We start from the raw sequence: 23,030 nt of genomic DNA on the forward strand, positions 1-23,030 counted from the left end.
TTACTTTTTAATTAAAATTTTTCTCTTTTGATGATATTTACGTAGTTGATTGTGTCTGAAAGGGTCAAAGGCTACATGAAGGTAGGTAAGACCATTGTTTCCACATTTTCTTTTCTTTTCCTTCCTGTATCTATGGAGAAGGGGAGAGACAGAGGAGAAGCCACACCCAGCCTCCCAACCATCCCAGGGTCGCTAATGTGGGGCATGCTCTGAGGGCACTATTCAATTGTTTTTATGAGTTCAGCTGTTCTGATTTACTGCCAATCTCGCCATTCCAAGCACGATGAAATCTCTCCAGAATCCACTGGCTGACATAGTCCACCTTAGCGTCTCCATTTGCCCAGATTTTCACTGCCAACATGGGGGTGGGGTATATGGTCAACTTGTCTGTCCTTCATCTTCTGTTGTGGTACTGGGTGTCCTCTACAGGTTCCGATGGAATGCCATGTCCTCCATGTACACCTGGACATGTTGTCCACTCTTCTGTCTGAGGCTCTGAGGAACATCAGCAGAGAAAATGTATTTGGTGAATCCTCTTAGATCTCTATAATCTAAGACAAAGGAAATGACTCAGGAGCACTAGGAAAAAAGTAGTGTTGTAGTTAGTTTTACACTGTATTACCTTGCTTTTAGCAGGAGAATTAAAAGAAGGTATAGGATAATGATTGTGCAAACATTTACTAAATAATGGAAACCACCTAATCACATTAGCTTTCATCTGGGGTAGTTCAATATAAACTTAGTGTTATCCTACTATCATAATTTAGTATTGTACCTTGACTCGAATATATTATATTTATGACGACATTTGAAGCCTCACTTAAAATCTTGAACAGAAAGGAAGCTTGATAAACCTAGACAAGACACATACAAATGGTCATATTCCTTGAAAAAATCATCTAGACACACTGAAACATTCTGTCTGACTATTATGTACTACCAAGTAAACAGAAATTTCAGCATTTCTGGACTGCAGAAGAATTGTATTTCAGAGCCTGGCAGCATGGCCTAGCAGCTAAAGTCCTTGCTTGAAAGCCCCGGGATCCCATATGGGCGCCAGTTCTAATCCCGGCAGCTCCACTTACCATCCAGCTCCCTGCTTGTGGCCTGGGAAAGCAGTGGAGGACGGCCCAAAGCCTTGGGACCCTGCACCCGCATCGTGGGAGACCTGGAAGAGGTTCCAGGTTCCTGGCTTCGGATTGGTGAAGCACCGGCCATTGCGGCTCACTTGGGGAGTGAATCATCGGATGGAGGATCTTCCTCTCTGTCTCTCCTCCTCCTCTCTGTATATCTGACTTTGTAATAAAAATAAATAAATCCTCAAAAAAAAAAAAAAAAAAAAAAAAAGAAGTAATTGGGGCCCGGTGGCATGGCCTAGCAGCTAAAGTCCTCGCCTTGAAAGCCCTGGGATCCCATATGGGCGCCGGTTCTAATCCCGGCAGCTCCAGTTCCCATCCAGCTCCCTGCTTGTGGCCTGGGAAAGCAGTCGAGGACGGCCCAAAGCCTTGGGACCCTGCTTCCAAACGGAACGCCAATAAGAGTCTCCTGGCTGATGGCTTTGGATCAGTTCAGCTCCAGCCACTGTGGTCACTTGGGGAGTGAATCATTGGATGGAAGATCTTCCTCTCTGTCTTTGCTCCTCTTTGTATAAGTGATTTTGCAATAAAAATAAGTAAATCTTAAAAAAAAAAAGAGTCAACATTCATTCATGGGGCCTGGTTTGCATGTGTCAGGATCTCATATAGGCGGCATTTCTAATATTGGCAGCCCACTTCCTATCCAGGTCCATGCAAGTGGCCACAACTGCTAGTAAATAGCTGATCTGAAGCCAGGAACCAGGAACTTCCTCCAGGTCTCCTACACGTGTGCAGGATTCCAAGGCTTTTGCCTGTCCTGGACTGCTTTCCCAGGCCACAAGCAGGGAGCTGGATGGGAAGTGGAGCTGCCGGGATTAGAACCGGCGCCCATATGGGATCCTGGTGCACGCAAGGCGAGGACTTTAACCAGACTATCATGATGGGCTTTTAGGTCTTGTTCTGTGTATTTGTCCTTCTAATAAAATAAATACATCTTTTCAAAAAAGTTAAATTTTCATTATTAGGCATTTCCAATCTTTTTTTTTTAATATCAGTAATCAGAATAAGAGAAAGTATGGTAGCAACTTCAAAGCAAATACAATGAGAGCGTGAATATGTGCAGTTTCCCTTAAAGTGTGTTGTCTGTGGTGTTATTCACTATAAGTGTTTAGTCACTGCAAGTGCTGTAGAGTGCACGTTGATGAAGTGCATGAAAGGAGACCCCAAAGCTTAGGGATGTAATATTGGTATTTAGCCGTGGCAACGTAAGCTACTTTCAGCTGACAGCAATGCAAAACGTTTTAGTGTTGCTTTGTTTTTTTGTACGGTCTGTTCCAGAGTTCATCTTTTGCGTGTAGTTTTTTTTTTAAAGATTTATTCATTTTATTACAGCCAGATATACACAGAGGAGGAGAGACAGAGAGGAAGATCTTCCATCCGATGATTCATTCCCCAAGTGACCACAACGGGCCACTGCGCGCCGATCCGAAGCCGGGAACCTGGGAAGTGGAGCTGGCGGGATTAGAACCGGTGCCCATATGGGATCCCGGGGCTTTCAAGGGGAGGACTTTAGCCGCTAGGCCACGCCGCCGGGCCCTTTTGCGTGTAGTTTCATGATTCTAACGTGTAGGTGCCAATGAATGTTCTGCAGAAGGAGCAGAATTTCTGACATGTTAACTGTGATGATTTTATGATTTTCTGGAAGTTTTTGTACTGTGAAGTTGCACAAAAGACAGCAAGAGCTACTTAGAGCAGAAAAGTGTTAGTTTGTTATAGGGCTAATTGAAAAAATAAGGCGGGAAGGAGGAAGCAAAATAGAGAAGTCAGGGAAAGGGTTGGAAACAAAAGGCGCATGGATTGCATATTGTTTATCAATTTGAGAAAAGCAGCAAAAACAATTGGTTGTTAGTGTGCACAAGTGAATGTATTGGCAATGCAAGGAGAGAAGTTAACTTTGTAATTATTTTCAGTGGGTTTGGGGCAGATGTAAAGTACCGCGATCTTACGACTAAAGCAGCGAGCTCTGCAGAAGGTGAATTAACTGTGGCTGCCAGGGAGTTGAAGAGAGGGAGGGGCATAGCAGTCGGGAATGAGAACGTGCGCATTGCGTGCTGACGTAATACCTTAGGAAACCATATATTACGACCGAGGTGTACATTTTACACCGCCTAGAGCCTATTATTAGGGCTCTTTATCCTTTGAGTGTAGTACCTGTTGTCGCCTGTTTTCAGGAATGAGTCATGTGGCACTGGGAAATACGCTCGAACTGGACGAGCAGGTTAGTTGTAATCACCGCATGGGTGTTTTCTTTCAAGAGTACCTTTAGTGTGTTATGTTCGGTTGCAGCAGCATACTAATCAGTTAGTATCCTGGTGGTAAGCGTGACTTATGTTGGGATTGTCTTTGCGGTGCGGGACGGGGGAAAAGGAGAAGAATTATATTCCGAGGGGGTTTCAGGGGCAGGTAATGACCGTTATCTGTAACGTTTATCACGTGTGTTCCGCTTGCGGACAATTGAATTGTACCGGCCGCGCGCCATAGCGGCTTTTGTGCATGCGCCGCGCTCTGAATGCGCATGCGCAAGTCTCTGCTGCTTGTCAGTAACGTTTTCTGTAACTGGGGCTTCTTTTGTTTCTCCTATTTTTGACGAGTTTGTGTTTAACGAGACTGAAATAAGTTCTACATGTTTCTTGGTGTTTATGCGGAAAAGTAATAAAGCTCGGGATTTTGGAAATAGCGTAACCAGAGGAGAAATGGCGTCGCTGTTTCTTTTAGTACTAGCGCGAGAGCAGAGAAGTGAAAAAAAAAAAAGCCTTGGTAATGATAGGGCACAAACAAGCCGCTTGTAGTTTCTTAAATGGTCGTTCCTTCCCTACTGCCCCGCCCCGGTAGTAGACGTTGGGAGGACGGTGACGCGGCGGTGCTTCCGGAGTGGAAAGTTTTGTGACGCAGAACAACCGGAAGCAGATGCTAGGGGGAGGAGGGAGGCAGGTAAGCCGACCACGGCAGAGTAAAGGAGGAATGGCCGCCGCATGTTTCCGTTGAGCCGTATCTGGAGATAATGGACAGTGGAAGCCAGCAAGACGACATCTGTGAGGTTAGAAACTAAGGGTTGTGATAGTTTCCACCCACCGAACAACTTAGATTCGTAATTGTGCGGTAAAAGTGCGTTTTGTCTCGTTAAATTGAGAATTTGATCCCCAGTCGGTCACCATAAACTAAAGCCGCTTTGTTCGTTGGACACATACTTTGGTGTTTGTAAACAGGAAGATGCGGAAACACAATAACTTCTTGTTTTTTAATGTTAGTACCGTAATTCCTCTGTATGGTTGAGCCTATCAGATATAACCTGCTTTTAACAAGTTTTACCGGCGTCGTACCCTCGGTAACGAAATTCCATACGACTCAATGCGTTTGGAGCTTTTAGGAGTGAAAACTATCCCGTGCTACGAACTATGTAACTTGCCCTGATCTCTACCTCCTGTGACTAGTACATCACGTGCATATTAAGAACTACAGTCGTAATGAACCTATTATCCGTACCAATCTTAGACCAAAATTTCATTGTAACTTCAAACAGGCTTCCTCGGCCTCTATCTTTAATACATTTTTACTTACTCAAATTTATGGAATAGAAATGTAAAATATAATTTTTCTCCCTTCATATATTTCATATCATTTTTTTAGCCTTCATAGATGATATATTCCTTACATTGCTAGCCTTATGTGTTAAATGACCTAGCTTTAGGAATTTGAAGTGATAATACTTAATGCTTAATGTGTTGTAGTTATATAGTTCTATATTGTGTATTTGTTATTTATAATTATACAATTAGCCTTTATTTACACTTACCAGTATTCCAGTTCATCCTACAAACAGATAAAAATTTTATTTTTCTTGTGTATCGCTCACTTTAATATTTAGATTACGGAATTTCCATCAATTCAGTTGGGTAAAGAACTTTTACAGAGGTTATAACGTCTGCTTAGATTGGATAAATTACATTTCACAGAGATGTTTGTGACCTCCGGGTGCTCCTTGAGCATATCATGCTTTGTAAACTAGGAGGGTTCTAATGACAAGGATAAGAATTATTGATAACTTTTTTCCAGTTGGCTGGTCTAGACCTGAATGCTTCTGGTTCTCAGACTGCAGGAGGAAGTACTGCAAGCAGTAAGTAAAAAGTTTTAAATATACAAAAAAGCTTTATTACATTATTACTAGGTTGTGACACATAATTAGATTTAAGTTAAACATTTTTTTCCTGCTAAATTGAACATAAACACGTAATGACCTGTTTGGATTTAGTTAGTATATATTCTCTCATAACTCTTTTTTTACAGGCTGTTCTGTTAAAATAATGGTTTTATTTAATGTTAATAAATGTTTCTTTACATAAACCACTTAGGACATTTTAAGTTATGCCTAGTAACTACTGAACTATTGGAATGTCTTTATTCTTGTGATCCAGGGGTCTGAATTTATTTACAAACTTAGTTTTTGTTTGAAGAAAATGTTAGATTGGTGAAACAGTAAGTTTGTATTTAAATTGAGCTTGAAAACTCCTTCAGCTTGTAGTAGTTTTCCAAGTTCCTTCTCCTTTTTCTTTTATAGAAGGGCGCTATATACCTCCTCACTTGCGGAACAGAGAAGCTTCTAAAGGTATGTCATTCAAAAAAAAAGCACTCATAATCTCACTTTTATTCCCAAAAGGAATTAAACCTTAGGAAAAATATTTTTCAGAAATTTTAGCACTTTATTTCTCCAGTGCTTCTTGTAGACATTTCTTTGGAACCTAGCACTTACTAACTTTGGAAGTGTTAATGTGATAGACAGTAATGAATAATTCTTGTTTCTTTCGATTGTGAAAAACTTGAGTTTTGTTGTTTTATTACTGTAGTGCCTTGTAAACATTGATAGATGTGGTTTTTTTTTTTTTTTAAAGATTTATTCATTTTATTACAGCCAGATATACAGAGAGCAGGAGAGACAGAGAGGAAGATCTTCCGTCCGATGATTCAATCCCCAGGTGAGCCGCAACAGGCCGAACGTGCCGATCCGAAGCCAGGAGCCAGGAGCCTCTTCCAGGTCTCCCACGCAGGTGCAGGGTCCCAAGGCTTTGGGCCGTCCTTGACTGCTTGGTTTTTTTAGTGGTTTCCCTGAAATGCTTAATTTAAAAATTCTGACACATGTGGTGTTTTCACTTATAAGATTGTATATCGGGTCCGGCGGCGTGGCCTAGTGGCTAAAGTCCTCGCCTTGAAAGTCCCGGGATCCCATGTGGGCGCCGGTTCTAATCCCGGCCGCTCCACTTCCCATCCAGCTCCCTGCTTGTGGCCTGGGAAAGCAGTCGAGGATGGCCCAAAGCCTTGGGACCCTGCACCTGCATGGGAGACCTGGAAGAGATTCCTGGTTCCCGGCTTCAGATCGGCGCTCACCGGCCCGTTGTGGTCACTTGGGGAGTGAATCATCAGATGGAAGATCTTCCTCTCTGTCTCTCCTCCTCTGTGTATATCTGGCTGTAATAAAATGAATAAATCTTTTTTTTTTTAATTAATTTTTCTCTTTATTGTGTTGTTGTTGACAATCTTTACATAGTTAATTACAGTTAAAGGAAAAGGAAGAAAAGAAAAAAAAAAGGTTCAGGGGGATAGGAAAGTGGGTAATACTATTATGTCCATATTGTTTCCATCATGTATCTGAGGTAAAGGGGGATATTGAGGGAGAAGCCCCACCCGGTTTCCCGCCCACCCCGAGTCCCGGATGTGGGGCATGCTCTGAGATATGTGCTCGAGTGGTGTTAATAGTTCACCAGTTATGAATCACTGCCAGTTTCGCTCGATGAGGTCGTCCACTGATTGATATGGTCCATCATAAAGTCTCCGTTTGCCCCATATATCCCTGCCAACATATAGCTGAGATGAATGATTGATCTGCTCTGTCTTCTGTCTTTTCTTGGTTAGAGTTCTGAGTCCAGCAGTTTGATTGGGGAGATCTCCAAAGAAACTTTGAGGTGTTCCCAGACTAGATTCTTGTATGTTCTAGCAAGCACAGGGCCCGGCACAGTCCATCACCCCGATCAGCTGGTGGTTGCAATTGCTGGGTTGGTTCTGTTTTCAGTCCCGAGTTGCACTGGAACCAATGGGTGTTGCAGTCCAGTCTGGTTCGGCCCTTACATCAACCTGGGAGCTGCAGCCTAGTCGGGGCGACCCACAATAACCCCCACCAGGCCCGCCCCCTACCCTGGTTTGCCAGTATGTGTAGCAGAAGACCAGTCTGTCCCCCATCCCATTTGGCTCTTGTACGTGTCAATGGGTATTAAAGCTTAGTTCTATCTAACCAACTCAACCATCCAGCCCTCACTGCTCTGGTTTAGTTCCCAACACTTGTGGTTTTGCAATGTCAAAAGGAAAAGGTGTGAACTTGGACTAGAACTTTCAGATGGGTGGCAGAAACTCGCCTACTGGAACCATCAGTTGCTAACTCAGTATATACATTGGCATGGACCAAGACTGAAGCTAACTTGAACTCAGCTTCTCTTGTGCAAAGCAGATACTGCAACCCAAGGGGTATTAATTTGGAATTTGTATATTTCCCAAAAAGAATGACCTCAAATTTGTGAAGGAAAACAAGGTCATGGAATAGATAAGCAAAAAGAGACGGATAAGAGGGTTTAGAGAAGTATTGAGTTTTTTTGTTTTTAAAGATTTATTTATTTTTACTGCAAAGTCAGATATACAGACAGGAGAGACAGAGAGGAAGATCTTCCGTCCAATGATTCACTCCCCAAGTGAGCCGCAACGGCCGGTGCTGCACCGATCTGAAGCCAGGAGCCAGGAACCTCTTCCGGGTCTCCCACACGGGTGCAGGGTCCCAATGCATTGGGCCGTCCTCCACTGCTTTCCCAGGACACAAGCAGGGAGCTGGATGGGAAGTGGAGCTGCCGGGATTAGAACCGGCGCCCATATGGGATCCCGGCGCTTTCAAGGCGAGGACTTTAGCCGCTAGGCCATGCCGACGGGCCCGCAACCAAGTTTTTATACCAAATTGTTCATGTTTATTTTTCTGTAGGGATAGACATAACTAGAAGTTAGTGACATAACTAGCCCTGCGCAACTTCCTTTGAGCTCAAATTTCATGGAGTCACTTAAGTTCTTAATGTCCTAGTTTATTTTTTTGATTTGTTTCTAAACAGTCTAATCAAAATAGAGTATGCTTGTATTTTGAGTGCAGCTTATACTGTTGAAGCAAATGGAAACTGAAGTGTTAGTACTATTTGGTTAGGATAAGCTTTTTATCGCATCGAAATGATGCTTATTCAGCCTGCTTTTATGCAGTGAGATGGTTTTTCTTGCTCAAAATAATTTCTGTTGATGATTAAAAATTCTGTGGTTCCACTGACCTTAAGAACACAAAAATAAGATTAAAGAATGCTGTGTACTTGGTTATACTTAAGACGGCAGCAAGGTTTAACTTTTGGTGTTCTATTGAAGGATTTTATGATAAGGACAGTTCAGGCTGGAGTTCTTCTAAAGATAAGGATGCATACAGCAGTTTTGGGTCTCGTGATTCAAGAGGAAAGTCCAGTTACTTCAGTGACCGTGGGAGTGGATCAAGGGGAAGGTAAATTCTTGTGTGTATACAGAAGCAATTTAGAATTCTAAGTTGGTAAGTCTTCATTTTTTTAATGTTTCAAGTTCTCAATCTTTTTGGATTTTTGGGTTGGTAAGCTTTTTTTTCTTTAATTGATCATCTGTCAAACACCATTCTCTTATTGCCTATTAGATTTCTTACCTAATAATAGTCTTAAATTATGTATTTAATAATTAAATTTGACAGAATATGAAAATAGATAAAAGATACCTGTACACTTAGTACTTACGCATTTTTATTATTGATCTGATGCCTTGATCATGATGTCATGGCTGTATTTAAATCCTTGTATTTTTTCACATGTAAAAGTTTTTCTTTATTCTGAATTTCACTAATAGTACTGACTAAAAAGCATTCTGATTGTGCTGTTCAGATTTGAAGATCGTGGACGGAGTGACTATGATGGTATTGGCAGCCGTGGTGATAGAACTGGCTTTAGCAAATTTGAACGTAGTGGCCACAGTCGTTGGTGTGACAAATCAGATGACGATGATTGGTCAAAACCACTTCCACCAAGTGAACGCTTAGAACAGTAAGTTGCTGAAATGTACTTTAACTGTTAGAATACTTAATATCCTACATAATATGTAATAATTATTTGACTTCAGGGAACTGTTTTCTGGAGGAAACACTGGAATAAACTTTGAGAAATATGATGATATACCAGTAGAAGCAACCGGCAATAACTGTCCTCCACATATAGAAAGTGTAAGTTTTTACCAAAGACATTTGTTTGCTTGTTCTAAGAATTAATTGTTTTTATTTAAAAGGCAAATTGGATAGATACAGAAAGAGGGAACTCTTCATCTGCTAGCTTACTTGCTAAATGGCTGCAACAGCTGTACCTAGGCCAGTAAGGAGCCAGGAGCTTCTTCCAGGTCTTCCATGTTAGTGTGCAGTCCTGGAGACTTGAGACAGCCTCTGCTTTGTTAGACTATAAGCAGAGAACTAGATCAGAAGTGGTGCGGCAGTGGAATCAGTAACTATGAGATGCCATCATTGTGCTTGACCCTATTTTTAGTGACTATAGAAAGCAATTCTCTTTCCTTGTATTTGATTAACTTGTTTAAATTTCTTAACAGTTCAGTGATGTTGAAATGGGAGAGATTATCATGGGGAATATTGAGCTTACCCGTTACTCTCGTCCTACTCCAGTGCAAAAACATGCCATTCCCATTATCAAAGAAAAAAGAGACTTAATGGCTTGTGCTCAAACAGGTGAGCTCGCTTGATAAAGAGTGAAAATGAAGAATACTTTTTTTTTTTTAAGATTTATTTTTATTACAAAGTCAGATATACAGAGAGGAGCAGAGACAGAGAGGAAGATCTTCTGTCTGATGATTCACTCCCCAAGTGAGTGCAATGGCTAGTACTGTGCCGAACCAAAACCAGGAGCCAAGAACTTCTTCCGGGTCTCCCACGCGGGTGCAGGGTCCCAAGGCTTTGGGCCGTCCTCGACTGCTTTCCCAGGCCACAAGCAGGGAGCTGGATGGGAAGTGGAGCAGCCGGGATTAGAACCGGCGCCCATATGGGATCCCGGGGCGTTCACGGTAAGGACTTTAGCTGCTAGGCCATGTCGCCAGGCCCCGAAAATGAATACTTTAATTGGGCTTACTACAAAAGTGTTAAGGAAGCAAGATTTCTGTATTGAAGATACTTTTGAGGTAGCTGAATTCTGTCAGTTTTGCCATTGAACCCTAGGGATCAAACTAGGGTTTTCATCAGGGTGTCTTTGGGAGTCCTGTCTAGATTGACATCCTGATATAATGAAACGGAGAATATTGAATTTGACAAATGTCTTTTTTTGAAATAATATAATATGGTTTCCGAAAAAAGTAAAGAAAAAGAATGTGGCTTCAATTATTTTCTAATTAATACAGCTTTATTAAGAAATAAAATTGTGTATTGTATATAACAAAGCAAAACCAACACTTGCTTAGTTTTCATGTTTTGCTGAAATATTTATACCCATTTATTCCTTTATATATCAAGATTGCTAAAGACACTGACTTGCATAGACCCATATAGATAGGATACAAAAATTTCAGTAGGAAGGCATAGGGCATATGAGATACTTGATTTTTATTCACTGTCATTAACAGTTAAACATTTCCTTAACCAGGGTCTGGAAAAACTGCAGCGTTTCTTCTGCCTATTCTGAGTCAGATATATACAGATGGTCCAGGTGAAGCTCTAAAGGCTGTGAAGGTAAAAATTTTCTTACTCAATAGGAAATTCAAATTTTGTAAATACCTATTATTTTTAGGCATAGCTAACTTTGTTTTCCCCATGTAGTTATTTGAGATGCAGTAGAGAAGGGAGCTTTATTTCTTGGTTCATTCTTGAAAGGTCCACAACAGCCAGTAGCTGGGAACTGAATCCACTTAGATTTACCAAGCATTATGTGTTACACCCCAGTGTGTGGTGTTTGTAGGAAGTTGTGTAGGTAGCAGACAGGCACTTTAATAAAGAAGTCATAAAGCTAAAAATTTTATGTATTTCTCAGGAAAATGGAAGATATGGACGTCGCAAACAATACCCGATCTCTTTGGTTTTAGCACCAACAAGAGAATTGGCAGTACAGATCTACGAGGAAGCCAGAAAAGTAAGTAGTGTCTTGGCAAGATACTTTTCTTCTAGTACAATGCTGAAAAATTGTAAACGTTAATAAATATTTTGTTTAGTTTTCATACCGATCTAGAGTTCGCCCTTGCGTGGTTTATGGTGGTGCAGATATTGGTCAGCAGATTCGAGATTTGGAACGTGGATGCCACTTACTAGTAGCCACTCCAGGACGTCTAGTGGACATGATGGAAAGAGGAAAAATTGGGCTAGATTTCTGCAAGTATGTTTCAATTTTTCAGTATGAAATCTTTGTTAATTGATATTTTTTCTTTTTTTCCCTAAGATTTATTTTTTTTTAATTGGAAAGTCAGATATACAGAGAGGAGGGGGGACAGAGGGGAAGATCTTCCGTCCACTGATTCGCTCCCCAAGTGGCCACAATGGTTGGAGCTGAGCTGATCTGAAGCCAGGAGCTTCTTCCAGGTCTCCCACGCAGGTGCAGGGTCCCAAGGCTTTGGGCCGTCCTCGACTGCTTTCCCAGGCCACAAGCAGGGAGCTGGATGGGAAGTGGAGCTGCCGGGATTAGAACCGGCGTCCATATGGAATTTCAGTGCATGATAGGCAAGGTGTTTACCCTCTAGGCTACTATGCCTGGTCCCATTGTTGTTTTTTGTTTGTTTTGTTTTGTTAAGTGTTCTGATAATTGTGTGGTTGTAAAGAATTAACAGTATGAACAATTATGTTCATACAAGACTGTATTGTTCACTTGAATAGCTGAATATTAATATTCAAAATTAGATTTTAGGCACAGTAGTGTAGTGGCTAGAGTCCTTACATTGCAACCTCCAGGGTCCCAAATGGACGCCAGTTCTAATCCCGGCTGCTCCACTTCCCATCCAGCTCCCTGCTTGTGGCCTGGGAAAGCAGTCGAGGACGGCCCAAGGCTTTGGGACCCTGCACCCACGTGGGAGACCCGGAAGAGGTTCCTGGCTCTTGATTTTGATCAGCTCAGCTCCAGCCATTGTAGCTAGTTGGGATAATCCAGTGTGAGAAAGATTTTTATCTGTCTCTTCTTCTCTGTGTATCTGACTTTCCAATTAAAATAAATCTCAGGAAAAAAATTAGAAATTAGACTTAATAACTAAATAATAATGTGATTGATAGTGCTTTACCCAGTAACCAATGGAGAATTCACTGAGTGTTTTTCAATCAGGTATTTAGTGTTGGATGAAGCTGACCGAATGCTGGATATGGGATTTGAACCTCAGATACGTCGTATAGTTGAACAAGATACTATGCCACCAAAAGGTGTTCGTCACACCATGATGTTTAGTGCTACTTTTCCTAAGGAAATACAGGTACTGTTTAATGCTAATAATTTTTCTTTGGAACTTTGTGCTTGAATATAAAAGAGTTGTTAAAATAATGAGATTTTAAAAATTGTTTTCCCTTTTTCAGATGCTTGCCCGTGACTTCTTGGATGAATATATCTTTTTGGCGGTAGGCAGAGTTGGTTCTACTTCTGAGAACATCACTCAGAAAGTAGTTTGGGTGGAAGAGTCAGATAAACGATCCTTTCTACTGGATCTCTTAAATGCAACAGGTAAAATTTTTATTCATGCTCTGTTAACGTGTGAGAAAAATATTTTGATCTCTTTCTGCTCACCACCTTTCCTTCAATTTTTAATCATTAATAAAATTTAATATGCTTTTTTAAATTTGTATGCTTATAAGGTACAAGAAGAATTAAACCAGTTATTTTTCAGATCAGTACATGATGCTAACTAGGAAAACATTCTGATTTTTCAGGAAAGGAATCATTAACTTTAGTGTTCGTGGAGACCAAAAAGGGTGCCGATTCCCTGGAGGACTTTTTATACCATGAAGGATATGCTTGTACCAGCATTCATGGAGACCGATCACAGAGAGATCGGGAGGAAGCTCTTCACCAATTCCGCTCTGGGAAAAGTCCAATTCTAGTAGCTACAGCTGTATGTATATTAAACATTTGAGCTGATTATATTTCAATACTTTTTCTTTTTTTTTTAATTAATCTTATTTTTTAGGTGGCTGCAAGAGGGCTAGACATTTCCAATGTGAAACATGTTATCAATTTTGATTTGCCAAGTGATATTGAAGAGTATGTACATCGTATAGGCCGTACAGGACGTGTAGGAAATCTTGGTAAGGCTTTGTAGATAGTTTGATAGCTTATTTTGAGTTGTGCATTTACTGAAGGAATTGACCACAATCTTAAAAATAGATCTTTGCAAATAAAAATTATTTTAATATTACATATAAAAGTGTGGCTTCTATATTGCAAATTTTTACTGTAGGATCTACTTAACATTTTAGAGACTCTTTTTTTTTGAAGGCTTATTTTTACTGGAAGGTCGGATATACAGAGAGCAGTGGAAAGAAGAAGATCTTCCATCCGATGATTCACTCCTCAAGCGGCCACAACAGCCAGAGCTGAGCTGATCCAAAGCCAGAAGCCAGGAACCTCTTCCAGGTCTCCCACACGGGTACAGGGTCCCAAGGCTTTGGGCCGTCCGCAACTGCTTTCCCAGGTCACAAGCAGGAAGCTGGATGGGAAGTGGAGCTGCCGGGATTAGAACTGGCGCCCATATGGGATCCCGGGGCATTCAAAGCGAGGACTTTAGCCTTTAGGCTACCGTGCCAGACTTTAAAAGTGTATTTTTAAAAGTTTGCAAGTAATGCATACTATACCTCAGTGTGGGTTTCTCATTTTTATCAGAATGTGGTAGATAACACTTTCTAATTTGATATTTCCACAAGCTTTTTTTTATGAGTTATTTTTATTGGGAAGGCAGAATTATAATAGAGACGTAAAGATCTGCATTTACTCATTCACTCCCCAAATGGCTGCAGCAGCCTTAACTGGGCTCATTTGAAGCTAGGATCCAAGAGCGTCTTCCAGGTCTCATGTAGGTGCAAGGTCTGCAGGCCACCACCAGGGACTTGGATGTAAAGTGGGGGAGTGGGGAACACAAACCAGAGCCCATATAGGATCCTGGTGATAGCAAGGCAAGGACTTCAGCTGCTAGATTATTGTGCTGGGCCTGACTTGTGTGTGAAATAAAGTTTTTTTTTTTTTTGTATGAGAGGCAGAGTAAGACACCCTCTTCTAGTATGCTTAACTAAAGAGCGATGATTGTCTGAAGCGGAGTCAAATCTAATTCTGGATCTCGTGTATAGTGACAAGGACTTGAGTAATAAATACTTGAAGCATCAGTTTTGCCTCTGAGGTGCATATTAGGAGGAAACTTAATTTAGAAATGAAACTGGACACACACCTAAGCAGTCTTAAAAGGGACACATGGGGCCTGGTGGTGTGGCCTAGCGGCTGAAGTCCTCACCTTGAACACCCCGGGATCCCATATGGGCGCCGGTTCTAATCCCGGCAGCCCCACTTCCCTTCCAGCTCCCTGCTTGTGGCCTGGGAAAGCAGTCGAGGACGGCCCAATGCATTGGGACACTGCACCCGTGTGGGAGACCCGGAAGAGGTTTCTGGTTCCTGGCTTAGGATCGGCGCAGCACCAGCCATTGTGCTCACTTGGGGGAGTGAATCATCAGACGGAAGATCTACTTCTCTGTGTCTTCTCCTTTCTGTATATCTGACTTTGTAATAAAATAAATAAATCTTAAAAAAAAAAGGGAAGGGACACATGTATTTCAGGCAATATCCTAACCACTAAATTAAGTTCTGGCCTGTCCTGCAATTTTTGGAGTGAGTAAAACTAACGACAAAACACACGTTACTGTAATTAAATCTGACCTTTTATGTCCTTTGTTAATTCAGGCCTTGCTACCTCATTCTTCAATGAACGAAATGCAAATATCACAAAGGATTTGTTGGATCTGCTTGTTGAAGCTAAACAAGAAGTTCCATCTTGGTTGGAAAATATGGCTTATGAACACCACTACAAAGGTGGTAGTCGTGGACGTTCTAAGAGGTACACATTGTTTTCAGTTTTCACTTGTGTAATTGAAAAGTGTTGGTTGAACAGCGATATTATACTAACTTTGGATGAGGAATAATCATTAAAAAAGATGCCAGCTAATAAATCATCTCTTCACTGCTGAGGAGATGAAAACACTAAATTTGAATCTGATGAAATGGAGCTTGAATTTATCATGTGAGAATTGGGAATTCAAGTAGTAATTACTTGATTCCATTTTTATAATCACGTGACACGCTAAAAAAGATTTTTGTGTGTTTTGTTGTTGCTAAAACAGATTCAGTGGAGGGTTTGGTGCCAGAGACTATCGTCAAAGTAGTTCCAGCAGCTCTGGCTTCAGTAGTCGTACAGGCAGCAGCCGGAGCAGTGGAAGTGGTCACAGCAGCAACAGAGGATACAGCGGAGGTAATAGAAATTTTTCCTTTGGATTTACTGTGGAATTTAATTTAAAGAACACAAAATCAAAGCTTTTTTTATATTTATATCGAAGAGCTGAAGAAAGGGGAAAATTTCTGAGGATAGATGGCTTAATTTCTCTTTCTGAACATTTCTTAATAGGTGCCTATGGAGGCTTCTACAATAGCGATGGATACGGAGGAAATTATAGCTCACAAGGAGTTGACTGGTGGGGCAACTGAAAATCCTTTGCAGTAAAGTCAAACAAGCTAATGCGTACCCTTAGCCAGACTATGTTGTGTAGCTTCAAGAACATAGCAGTATGTTACCAACTGATTCTCATGAAAATGCAAGAGAGCTCACAAGTCACAAGGAAGAAATGAACAATCAGCAGCCCTGTTAAGAAATTTGAAGACTTAGTTGCTGTCATTTGGATAACTCGTCTCCTGCTTTGTTCCATCCCAAACTGCATTTGTAACTGACTGAGGATCATTTGTTAGTGTTCTGTGACTTTTAACTTTAGTCCATGTTTAGATACCTGTTGGCTCAGTAATACTCAAGGTAACAGTTGTTTGACAAATAAATTTACTGAATTGGGCTACCATCAACCTTGGCACATAAGTGTTATGATACAACTTTAATGATTATTTTTCCACAAGTAGAAAAAAATATGACATCCTTGTTTTGATCCTGGGAAGTCGAGTTAAAAAACTTAAAACTCAGTAGTTTTCAATGTGGCTAACTGTATTAAGTTCTGATTTGCTCACTCTATCCTTGAAAGGAGTTTAGAACCTCCATCTAGTTAAGCCATTACAATGGTGAAGAGATAGGATGTAAGAATACACCCAAAACATATTTGAAACCATTCTTCAAAGTTAATACAAATATAGACAATGATTTCTCATTTAATATTTAGGCAGAGTATTCTAGGATACGCAGTATAGACGCATTGATACAGAAAAAGTTTAAAGTTCTATTGTCTTAATTTAGCAAACATTTAAATGTTTAATGCCTGCCATAATAAAATGGAAATGTTAGAGAGTCTGGCTGACAGTGTTAGTCAACAAATCTTACTGCAGATCGGGTTCATTTTGATCTTCAATGCATGCTAGCTGTTAATGTTTTTTGGTCAAGAGGGTTTGAACAGAAAGGGCTGTGCAGCAGGCTTTGTGTTAATTTGAATTCACATTGCTTTGTAGAGCTGCATTAAAAAAAGTGGCTTACATTTGCAAATTTTTATAAATTTCAGAAGTAAAATGTTGCGATCACACAGGTTGAAAATTCATGCTAAGCTGCAAAGGGCATCAATTTGATATTTTTAAAAATAATATTTATGGCAGTATTTTAGTTGAGTAGGTTTCCATTGAATTCGTAGTCCTTGTACTAAATTTGGCCAAAGATCATTGTCCATTACGGAAAATGCCTCTGCTGCTTGGAATTCTGTGCATTTTGGCCAGAATACAGTTTAAAAAAATGTTTTACAGTAGCATAAAAGCTGGCAAGAATTCTTAAAGTGCAATATATTTTCAAGTGTGTTGTGCCTTGTTCTAAAACTTTAATAAAGTAGGTGCAGTTGACCACTTGACAGTTTTGAGGTCATTTGTTATGGTGCTATTTAAATTAGTATAGATTAGACGCCTGGACATTTTGCCCATAACTTTTTACAAAGTACCTATTTTATTGCACATTCAGAGAATTTATATATGTATGTGCATGTTTGTCTTATGTGTAAGTTTTTCAGTTTCAAATACTTGTCTCTTGGAAATTCAGCTTGTTAAATTTCATCTGGGACCATTGCTTGTTGAAAATTATTTGCACATGACAGATTTTAGTAGATATTTTTTGCTTGTGTAATATTTATTGAGCATTTTGACAGATATTTATTTTTATTTTTGTAAGCCTAAAAGTGATTCTTAGAAAGTTTAATGAAACTTGACCAAAAGTACACAAACACTGGCACTTGAATGTTGATTGTCACCATATGTGAAGAAATTTATTGTGGGGTAGTGTGAGCTTTTAATGTCAAGTCCTATTAAACTTGAGTCAAATTAAGCAGACCCAAAATTGGCAGCATAGCTACAATTTTATGATAAAATTTAAAGCAAAATTAGCAATGTGAAACTAAAGCATGCCAAGTTTATAACACTTCTGAAAGCAGATAGGAATTATACAAATTCTCAAAGGTTCTCAGATTTTATTTAAATAACGTGTTTTGTTGTGTTTGATTTGTTTAATTGTCTGGCATTTGCAGTTCTCAAACATGCTTGTTTTTCTGTATTGCCATGCTCAGTGACTTCTGCATTCAGTTTAATTACTCAGCAATACTTGGAGTAAAAAATAAAAGTGAATTTAGTTTGCTGAATGTAACCATAGAACCTGAAGTCACTGTTTAGTAATTGCTTATTGTATTGTGTTAGATGGTAGCACTGCATGTGCTGCTCTTTGTTCTTCTGGTTTTACTTAAATAAAAAGTTAAAGTATTTTATGCTATCAGTTGAAGCTTGCAATTGAGAAAGGTGGAAGTAAACTTAAAGTTTTAGCCCGAAGAACTGAAAATTTTCTAGCACCCCACCAAACTGTGAAACATCTACGAAGCCATGATATTTCTATGCTTTCGGTAGTTGAGTAATGGATGTTTTAAGGTTGGCCTACAGAAGAAAAATGGATTTACGTAAGCACAAATGAAATTCTGTAAGGTGTCATGTAGTAAGTTTTGAGTGATATTTGTTTAAGCATTACAGAATTCTGTAGTTCAACTTGCTGGTGTTTGATAGTCAAAATAAATTAGGATAGGGAGATGGCATATATATCTACGCTGGCTTAGGGTGAACAGTACATTGTCAATAAATTGATAACTTTTTAATGGAATCATTTTCACATCTAGCATCTTAATCATGGAAGGCAAGCAATATATTGGTAAGGTAGTATAGATTAAGTTGCATCTTTTCAAATCTTATGTGAAATCACACAGCTTTTAAATTTGTGGGGTGAGATCTATTCTCAGAACTTTCAGGTGAAAACCAGGCTTCTTGTTTGTGGATGTTACAAATTACATGTAAAATTATTTCAAAAAACTGATGCGAGCCTTCATTCTAGTTCCATTGCCAAAAGACTGGCATTCATCCCCAATTTTCCATCTGGTGGCAAGTAAACTACTTAAGTCTCCCTGTGACCTCCTAGGGAATCTATTATCAGGAAGCTACAATTGCCTTTGCCAGAAGGTGGTAACTCACAGGGAATGATTAGATTAAAGGACGCAGGGATCTTCACTGTTAAGTCAAATGTCCACCAAAAAGTCACGAGTGTGTTTTACAATGAGACAAGTCCATTTTCTGAAAGGAAATTGTTGGATCTACATGTTCTAAATGTTTTCAGGAAATGCTACCAGATTTTAGAAATATACAATTTACACTTTATGAGGCTATGTATATATTCAGCTTTGTCAAAATGAGTCATTACATAGAGTAAATTTTTATTAGAAAGTCAGAATTACACAGAGAAAAGGAGGAAGATCATCCATTGGTTCGCTCTCAAAACGATTGCAACAGCTGGAGATGACTCAGTTCATAAAAAGGAGCCAGGATCTTTCGTGTCTTCCACGCGGGTGCAGGGTCCCAAGGCTTTGGGCCGTCCTCGACTGCTTTCCCAGGCCACAAGCAGGGAGCTGGATGGGAAGTGGGGCTGCTGGGATTAGAACCGGCGCCCATGTGGGATTCTGGGGCGTTCAAGGCAAGGACTTTAGCCGCTAGGCCACGCCGCCGGGCCCCTCCACTGTACTTTTAATTTGTGCCACTGTATTCTTCATTTCTGATATAGCAGCTTTCGTCTGACTCATTTCCTGTGTGACAAATTCCTTGAATTTCTTGAACTCATGTATTATGTGCTTCTCATTGTTGATAAGAAGCTTTATAATAAGTGTTTTGAATTCTGTATCCCCCATTTTGTCAATGTCTTCCGCGGTTAACTCTGAGGTTGGCATAGGGTTTTGCTCCTTTACAGGGGAGTTTTCAGTAATATTCATTGTGCCTCTGTCTCTTCTTTTGCTGTTGGTCTTTGTACTTCTGGTTAGCAGAGTCTTCTCCCTGGGGCAGGTTTCTGAGCTGTGTCACCCACAGGTCTGCAGTTTGATTTTACTTACTGCAGTTGGTACACAACTGTTTGCTTGCAGCCTATTGTGCCACAACCTCCAACGAGTTCCAGGTCTGGGTTCTTATGTCAGATTTCCACCGTGGTCTCCACAGCCCCAGCTCTTGGCTCACCACTCTCCACCTCCTGTGATACCGTGCTGAGGCTGCACCGTTGTCTCTGCAACCTTTCTCCCACTTCCAGTTGGAGCAGGTCCCAGGATTAGGGAGACACCAGGTGTCGTATATAGCTAGGTTGTTGGTGGTGCTGATCTTGCCGGAACCTGTTGGACGTTAGGTCTGGGTGCCACACGGACCTATTTTGACCCCTATGAAGCCAAGGTCGGTATTATTTCCTCTGTAGGACAAGTGCCATTGTTAGAGTCCAGGACAAAGCCCCCGGACGTCAGGGTGCGAGCTAGTCAACCCCCAGAGAATGACAACAGTCTCGCCGGTAATGTAAACAGCAAACAGTTTATTGCGCCAGCATGCTGGGGTCAGACCACACTTGGGGCATGCAGGCCAGCCAAGCCGGGTGGTCCGACCCCGAACAGCCTAAGACAGTAGCTTCCTTAGGCCCTTTGGGGCTGGGAAATACATCCAAAGTAACAACCTTAGACATGTTCATTGTTTTATGGCCTTCAGGCACAGGGAGCCTGTTCCGTTCCCATACCCACTATCTTTATGGCTCATCCCATTCTCACACCCTTATCTTCCTCCTGTTCTTGGGACCGGAGAAGAACTGTGCCCTTGCCTTCACAAAGTTGCAAGGCAGCAAAGAACAGATTTATCGCCAAAGTGGAATCCTCCCAAAGCCCGGGCACCTCCTGGCCTAGCAAAGTAGCAGTTGTTCAGTACAAAGGAATCTCACACTGCCCAACAATAGCATTTTACCTACACTCTAACATTCCCTCCCCCCTTTTTTTTTTGTTTATACTGAGGAATCTCAGTGCGGGGTGGCTGTTGAAACTGTTTTAGCATATTAATATACTATCATAGCATTAACCTATACTCCAACACTCCCCCCTACTCTGCATTAGACTGAGGAATCTTCCTCAGTACACGGCTGCTGCTAGAACTGCTATCGGAGGACCAGCAACTGGACAGTACTGATTAGTACTTGCGTGCCCCAAGTGCGGTCTGACCCCAGCATGCTGGCGCAATAAACTCTGTTTGCTGTTTGCATTACCAGTGAGACTCTTTGTCATTCTCTGGGGGTTGATTAGCTCGCACCCTGACGTCCGGGGACCTTCACCCGGACTCTAACACCATGCGCTGAGCTGAGTTGCACTGTAAGAAATGGCAGCTGATGTGCCACTACTAGAGTTCATGATCTGCCTGGTTTTAGGACTATCTGTCTTGAGTGTAAGCTGTAGGATGCTACGTTTCTGCAGTTCACTGAGACAGAAATGAGTTCACACCCAGCTCAGTGCATGTGGAGTACTGTCATAGACTTTGCCTCTTTAAACAATATGCCACCCAATTCAGCACTAAGGGAGTGACTGGGCTGTGAAATCCACCCTGTTCTCGCACTGCCCGTCTGGGATCTGCTGCTCTGTCTCTGCTCCTGGTCAAATCAAACAGACCAGCAGGACAGGCAGTTCTTTGTCTGGGTTCACCTCCTAAGCTCCCAGTGAAAGTCCCTTCCCACCTGGTTACTGGTGGAGTTCTGCCAGCCACTGAATGCTGGTGGGATATTGGTCACAGCAAAACCACACCATTGTGTCTGTTGCTTTTGTGTCAGTTTCCAAGTACCTTTCTGGTGTCGTTCTGTCTTCTGTTTCCTGGAAAGTGCCCTCTCTGATTCCACATTGGCTAATATTTCTCTGTCAGTTTAAACATGTACTATCCCTGTTCTGCTATCTTGATTCTCCTAAGATTTTTATTTTATTTTTTATTGGAAAGTTAGATAACAGAAAGGAGAAGAGACAAAGAGAAGATCTTCCTTCTGCTGATTCAATCCCAAGTGGCTGCAACTGCCATAGTTGAACCCTTCTGAAGCCAGGAGCCAGGAACATCCTCCAGGTCTCCCACACGGGTGCAGAGACCCAAAGCATTGGGCCGTCCTCGACTGCTCTCCCAGGCCACAAGCAGGGAGCTGGATGGGAAATGGATAGTCGGAACATGAACTGGCGCCCATAACTGGTGCCCATAACTGGTACATGCAAGGTGGGAATTCAACTATTGAGCTATATTATCGGGCCCAGTATCATTCACCAAGTGTTATATAACTAAAGCAATCATTCTTTATTAATAAGCTACATAGAATCTCCAAATTAATTTGCTCTTCAGATAATTATCTTAATGTATACGCCTCTAGAGAGTCATGATGAATCTTATTTTATTTTAGGATTTCTTTTTCTTCCATTGATCATTTTTTTATTAATTACATTGCATTATGTGACACAGTTTCATAGGCTCTGGGATTCCCCCCACCCCTTCTTTTACCCTCCCCCCATGGTGGATTCCTCCACCTTGTTGCAGTATTACATTTCAAATTCAGTCAAGATTTGTTCTTTGCAAGCATATACCAAGCATAGAGTCCAGCATCTTATTGTCCAGATAAATTCAATGGTTTCTTGGGGAGACCATCTCTGGTCTGAAGGTAGAGCCGGCAGAGTATCATCCCTATCAATTGAAAGCCCCAGCATAACATCAGCAACAATTTACAACATTATGGAATTAATTGACATGGAATTGAGTGACCAATATGTTAAAAATTACAAGTTCTTAACCACATGCTGTGACTAGTTCACTGACATGTCAATTTTACTTTATATACAAATGACTTCTATACACCTTAAAATGGCTGTAGGATACTATTCAGCTGTCTATCTTTGTTTTAGTATTTAGCAGTTTAAAGTGTTGAAACATAATTTTTAACAGAACAGATTTTAGGATAGTCTAAACTGGCTTATAACTCTAACAAGGCTTATGTCAATAGTTGACATTCAGAACAGTTTTAGGAGGGGTGTGCAGAGAAATCTTCAGTACCTTAGTGAGGAGTAACTAATCTTTGTGTCCTACCTAGTAAGGTATGTATGAGTAAAAGCTAACCGTTTCCTGTCTGGTTCTAAGCTTTCCTGCTGTTCTCTAACTATTCTAATTCTTTTGTTGTTGTTTTGTTTTTAGAGGTGGTAACTCCAGAGAAACCCTGATGGTCATTGCTAGAGAGGGTGGGGACCCAAAGTTGGAACCAGGCAAGGACCAGAGAAAGCTCCTCTCCCGTGTC

At 41.0% G+C, this 23,030-nt stretch overlaps 1 protein-coding gene across 2 annotated transcripts; it reads left to right on the forward strand.

Annotated features, from left to right (window-relative positions):
* The first annotated feature begins 3,215 nt into the window (after nt 1–3,215).
* On the forward strand, nt 3,216–16,282 carry LOC131478677 (ATP-dependent RNA helicase DDX3X-like). Of its 2 annotated transcripts, none has more exons than XM_058659261.1 (17): nt 3,216–3,354; nt 5,190–5,250; nt 5,692–5,739; nt 8,571–8,700; nt 9,104–9,262; nt 9,339–9,438; nt 9,813–9,948; nt 10,853–10,938; nt 11,237–11,335; nt 11,415–11,575; nt 12,509–12,653; nt 12,754–12,898; nt 13,105–13,286; nt 13,362–13,479; nt 15,119–15,272; nt 15,556–15,683; nt 15,837–16,282. In XM_058659261.1, the coding sequence occupies exons 1-17, from the start codon at nt 3,310–3,312 to the stop codon at nt 15,914–15,916; spliced, it is 1,977 nt and encodes a 658-aa protein (XP_058515244.1). In that variant the 5' UTR covers nt 3,216–3,309; the 3' UTR covers nt 15,917–16,282. The 2 variants fall into 2 exon arrangements, with proteins under 2 accessions (XP_058515244.1, XP_058515245.1); XM_058659262.1 differs by lacking the exon at nt 3,216–3,354 and adding an exon at nt 4,077–4,173.
* The last annotated feature ends 6,748 nt before the right edge of the window (nt 16,283–23,030 follow it).

The sequence above is a fragment of the Ochotona princeps genome, chromosome Y (assembly GCF_030435755.1).
Source record: "Ochotona princeps isolate mOchPri1 chromosome Y, mOchPri1.hap1, whole genome shotgun sequence".
In the NCBI taxonomy this organism is placed as follows: Eukaryota; Metazoa; Chordata; class Mammalia; order Lagomorpha; family Ochotonidae; genus Ochotona; species Ochotona princeps.

Bases quoted from the DNA above. Each gene is read 5' to 3' on its own strand.
- LOC131478677 (XM_058659261.1), top strand. From the start codon at position 3,310: ATGAGTCATGTGGCACTGGGAAATACGCTCGAACTGGACGAGCAG. The intron at 13,287-13,361 runs GTATGTATATTA...CTTATTTTTTAG, and splicing joins CAATTCTAGTAGCTACAGCT to GTGGCTGCAAGAGGGCTAGA. The intron at 15,273-15,555 runs GTACACATTGTT...TTGCTAAAACAG, and splicing joins AGTCGTGGACGTTCTAAGAG to ATTCAGTGGAGGGTTTGGTG.